Consider the following 5,088-nt stretch of genomic DNA (forward strand, 5'->3'; position numbering starts at 1 on the left):
TACATCAATGTAAAATAAAATAATTTCAAACTCAAAATATATTCAAATTCTTTATTATGCATACTATAAATATAAAATATTCATAAATTCACAAAAATATATAGTTTAGAATACAACATCCAACGAAATAATTGTATACAAAATATTTGAAAAATCAAAATTGTCCCGGGCGTAACCCGGGTTAATCCCTAGTATACTAGCTAATCAGTTACATACCTAACAAATAAGAAATCCCGAAGCCGCTTTAAAGTTCATGAACCATCTCCTTTAGTTGTTAACTTACCCCATCAGAATTAATAAAGTGAATATATAGTTTGTAGGTCTTACTTATGTTGCTCTTGGCACTATTTTGGTGAGGATTCACAGTATTTACATTAATTATACAATATAACCAAAATGGGAACTCTCTAAAATAAAAATATACTCACTATGTTTTATTATAAGTTTCGTTTAAATTTTTTTACACAGATTAAAAAATAATTAAATTTTCTGTTTTAATTTAATATATTATTTTGTTTAATTTTATTAATTAATGAACTAAATGTAAAAATAAAAATTAGAAAAAACATGTAATGTTTGCTTTGAAAATGTAAAGCGATACTTATAGTAAAACAAGGAAGTATGTAATTTTGTGATTATCACATTGGAAATTCATGGAACACAATGAAAATCAGATATAAAGTATGATAGAAATCCGTTGAAAATATAAAAATAAAAAAATTAACAAATCAATGCAAATAATAGCCTAGTGTCTGCACATTCAAACGTCCGAACCACAATAGTTAAAACGTTAGCAAATTTTGATCTAAATAAAATCATCATGCAGCAATGATGTATATGGTTTGATTGACTGTGATGACAAAAGACTTTTGCAATGATTTTGAGTGTTTATTTACAATATTATATGCTTGTTTTTGATATAAAAAGCATAAAATGTTTTTCTGTAAATAAATATATTTATTTATTAGAAAAATAAATTAAATAATTATGAACCTACCCCTGTCAACTTAATATAAGAACACATTCTCCATTCTTTCTTGGACATCGACATCTCTCTCTCTCCTTCTCTATCCCTTTCGCCGGAAACTCACTCCGACGTACATTTCTGACTTCAGATTCTCAAAACCAAATTTGAAATGGCGAAAGGAGGTAACAAACTGATGAAGCTGAAATCAGTTTTGAAGAAGCTCAACTCGTTCAACACCAAGCCAAACCAGCCACCGGCTACGGCCAATCACGGTCGATCCTCCGCTTTGAGTGCATTTCCCTCAGAAGAACGTCACACTGTCTACGTCGGAAGTACACGGCGTCTGTACCACCTGAGCTCCGACGTTGTGAGCCATCCGCTCTTCCAGCAGCTAGCGGCGGTTGATGGTGCATGCGGCGGCGAGGACGGCTCGATCGCCGTGTCGTGCGAAGTTGTCTTGTTCGAACATTTGCTTTGGATGCTTGAGAACGCCGACGCCGACGAGTCAGGTCTGGAGTCGGTCCACGAACTCGCCGAGTTCTACTCCTGCTAAGTCGTACACGATAATTTAGGTGCTAAATATATGTAATTATTTTTTCAAAAAAAAAAAAATATATGTAATTAATTTCTCTTAATTATTTATGTTTGTATATTCTATACTTTTGTATACTTTACAGTCTTTTGTTGAAATCTATCTTTTCTTTTGAGGGATACAACAACCAATAAATAAATATATTAATATGTAAACATTTCTTGCAATTTGTAATATAAAAATGTTTTTTTTATTTACTGCAATTTGCAATGTCAATGCAGATTGGATTATACATATATACTCGTGGCTCATCCGGTCAATGAGTTGACCGGATTCTGCTGGCGCCTTGTGCAAACACCGAACAAGATCATTCTTTTTTTTTGTAAACCGGCTTAACAAGATCATTCTTAACAAAATTTAAACTCTAATCAAGAGGTTATATGTTTACAAAAGACGTAGTTCATCTAATTTACCTAGTAGATTGGCCTGTAGGACTCTAAAATATTTTCCTTTATAATTAAGCTATAAATATATACATGCATGTACGTACACGTTGAACAAAAAAAAATACATGCATGTACGTAAATAAAAATACATAATAATACAACAATTTTATATACGTATATATTATTTAGTCTATAGTTTCTAGACTAATGTGCTAATATCTAGGTGGAATAGATTCATACAAAAGTCATGTAAGAAAATCATTTTTGTTCAGTAAAATACAAATTGAAGACTAATTTTCTAAAATTTAATTATTAAAGTATTGAATAATATAAAACTCGGCAAAAAACTAGCTATATAAAACATAACTGTACACATTTTCCATGCAAGAGGTTATGTTTTATTAATCTTCTCACATTTCCATCACCAAATCCTTTCACATTTTACATATACAAATTCTATAAATTAATACTTGATGAATTAATAAACACCGTAAACTAATAAATTATTTCAGTTTTGTTTTGAGTTGGATCGGTTAGAATCGGTAAAAATATTTTTTTTTAGAAAATTGTAAATAAATATATAATTTATTAAAATTATTATTATGATTATTTTCTGTTCACAATAGAAGTCATCTCTATTTTTTATCATTTCGGTATATTCTGATAGTATTTAGTAAAATTGTATCTAAAATACTTATATTTTATGAAACTTATTTTATATAAACCAAAATTATAATAAAATATTATAGAGTTGATTTTATAAAATTTAATTAATGTATATACGGTAAAATATTAGAATAAAATTTTATAAATTAATAAAATATTATAATCTCGACAATTAATAAAATATTATAATCTGGACATTATTAATTTATAAAAAATTTACTGTATGCTCTAGAAACTTAAATAGTCTCTGGAAAAAGAATAGAAAGGAAATGAAAACCAGGAAAGTACAATTACACCCCAAAGTAATTAATCATTCCTACGATTTCCATCAGTTTATGATAGACAAAACAAATGATAACAATAATCATTATAACAAAAGAAATGTTCTGAACAGTTTTTATCACTTAGATTTGTGTTTACTCTTCCATTGCTGCTACTGCATCTCCAGCTGCAAAAGATTACACAAAACCATTAGTGTTGGCATTTGGTTACTCCAGTTTATCAATGTCCCAAATAACCAATCTCTTGCTTGGTTTCATCAAACTATCTAGAAATGTATGTATTAATGCGGTTAACTAGATAAGAAGAGATATGATATATTAGTCTTAAAGCCTCAGGCCGACCCATTCTGAACCTAGGAGATGCAAGCTCTGTTTTTATGGTTCAAACTCATCCCTGATTAAACCTATTGGCCTGACGGACACATGAGCTGGACCGGGTTAGATATGGGCTAGTTCGTGGGTTGGCATGGCCGGCCTGTGGATGTGCCTTTTAACCAAGAACTTACCGGAACCATCTTTAGCATTGTTCTCCATGCATTTAACCAAGAACTTGAAAGTCTCGACCTCACAAGGGATGGTGAGGGCACCGCTCTGATCAAACCCAAACTCTTCCTCTGCTTTTTCGAGCAACACCTTGAACAAAGAGTGGCCGAGGTAGCTTGTTGGTATGATAAACCTCCTTAGCTCCGGTCCAACATAAACCGCAAGATACCCTCTGGGAACATCAACCGGAGGCTCAGGGCTTTGGCAGTTTTCCTCATCCGAGTCACAGTTCTTGACAGCTAATAGCCTCTTGTTGATCGCCGGTGAAATCATTGCTGCCGCTTGCTTTCCAGCTGCCAGTGGTGGGACATCGGACTTGGGCCCGATCGTCACGGTTTGCCATTTCTGCAAAATCTCCTTAAGCCTTACGACTTGCCTGATTCCGGTTAACTTTGCCGCATTATTTTCATCCATCTGCCCTGCCTAGTAAGATGACTTGAAGCGTTTTCTTTAATGGCAGATCAAAATGTATCATAAGATCTTTATTCCTTGTAGCTGCATTTACAAATATAACTCAATTGTATCAAAATAAAAGAACAAAAACATTACTAATTCTGCATGAGACCTAGTTGCAGACAATAAACCCTTTAATCAGATTCACAGACTAGAGAATCAAGCGTGTACAAAGTGAATACATATTAACTAACCAAATCCTAAATCAATTTGAATCATTAGATTAAATCTTTCTTGTCAAAGAAAAGAGCGAAGTGAATATATTTGTCATCAACAAAAGCAGGGGAGCCACATTCAGACTGAAACAGAGTCCAAAGCAGAACCTTTTCAAAAGGAATGTTTTTTTCTAAAATTCAACGCAAATCCCAAACATGAGTGCATGGACATGGAATCTACAACACGAAGTCCTAGAGGGAAGAACATTAGATCAACTCAAGATTGTGATCTAAGTTTTTATACAGTTTCCAGCAAACTCAGCAGATCTATATAACGCACGTAGCTCATGGCAAAAAGCAAAAATAATCAAGACTAGATCAGGATCTATTAGATCCAAATTCCTCAGAAAATATAAATAAGTCAGATGAGAAATCATAACCCATCAAAATATATTTTACATATGTGTTATGTTTACCTGAAGAGGAAAACGAATTGAATCACTCGTAGCTATGGACCCAATTTGGAACGCCATGCACAAAAGAAAAAAAGAAGGCTCCCAAAGATTTGTATCTTTATTTTTCTTTTGTCGTTTTGTTCTTTTTTACGTTCAGGTTTTTTCTGTTCGAAGCTCAAACGTCGATGTTTTTAAGTATTGAAACTAAAAAACCAAAAAGTGAAGAAAAAAACATAAATTAATAGAATCTAAAAAATTTGGTGGGGGCAAAACGAATAGAGAAGCGAATTATGGGAGATCAGAAACTGGTGATTGGTGTTTTTTGGATTTATAGTTTTTTCATTCAATTGATTTTCTTTACCGCACAAAAGTTTTTGTTGGCTTTCCCGTCACTCTCGGCCTTTTCAGGTTCCTCTGTTATCGCACGTTCTCTACGCCGAAAGTTAGATTGTTTACATTAGCATCCTTGTTACTCTTAATTAATCTTTCTGTTTCAATAAGTGTCATTTTTTTTTTTTTTAATTACACAAAAATTGTTATTTTACAGTTACAATGCAAATTATACTTATTTCAGGTGAAAATTAATTGCA

The 5,088-nt window shown here is 32.3% G+C and overlaps 2 protein-coding genes across 2 annotated transcripts; one reads left to right on the forward strand and one right to left on the reverse strand.

The window, feature by feature from the left end:
* The first annotated feature begins 1,035 nt into the window (after positions 1–1,035).
* LOC130509430 (auxin-responsive protein SAUR76-like) lies at positions 1,036–1,929 on the forward strand. The gene is made up of 2 exons (XM_057005371.1): positions 1,036–1,539; positions 1,781–1,929. Exon 1 carries the CDS (start codon positions 1,137–1,139, stop codon positions 1,518–1,520), a length of 384 nt encoding a protein of 127 aa, XP_056861351.1. The 5' UTR covers positions 1,036–1,136; the 3' UTR covers positions 1,521–1,539; positions 1,781–1,929.
* Positions 1,930–2,802: 873 nt separating this feature from the next.
* Positions 2,803–4,757, reverse strand: LOC108846546 (protein SMALL AUXIN UP-REGULATED RNA 12). Its single transcript, XM_018619773.2, has 3 exons — positions 4,520–4,757; positions 3,399–3,930; positions 2,803–3,059 (listed from the first exon to the last, which is right to left on the reverse strand). Exons 2-3 carry the CDS (start codon positions 3,847–3,849, stop codon positions 3,028–3,030), a joined length of 483 nt encoding a protein of 160 aa, XP_018475275.1. The 5' UTR covers positions 3,850–3,930; positions 4,520–4,757; the 3' UTR covers positions 2,803–3,027.
* Positions 4,758–5,088: the final 331 nt, after the last annotated feature.

Source organism: Raphanus sativus, chromosome 3 (genome assembly GCF_000801105.2).
Source record: "Raphanus sativus cultivar WK10039 chromosome 3, ASM80110v3, whole genome shotgun sequence".
In the NCBI taxonomy this organism is placed as follows: domain Eukaryota; kingdom Viridiplantae; phylum Streptophyta; class Magnoliopsida; order Brassicales; family Brassicaceae; genus Raphanus; species Raphanus sativus.

Coding starts and splice junctions, on each gene's coding strand:
- LOC108846546 (XM_018619773.2), bottom strand. CDS start 3,849: ATGGATGAAAATAATGCGGCAAAGTTAACCGGAATCAGGCAAGTCGTA. Junction 3,060..3,398: donor CAATGCTAAAGATGGTTCCG/GTAAGTTCTTGG, acceptor AATCTTTTGCAG/CTGGAGATGCAGTAGCAGCA.
- LOC130509430 (XM_057005371.1), top strand. CDS start 1,137: ATGGCGAAAGGAGGTAACAAACTGATGAAGCTGAAATCAGTTTTGAAG.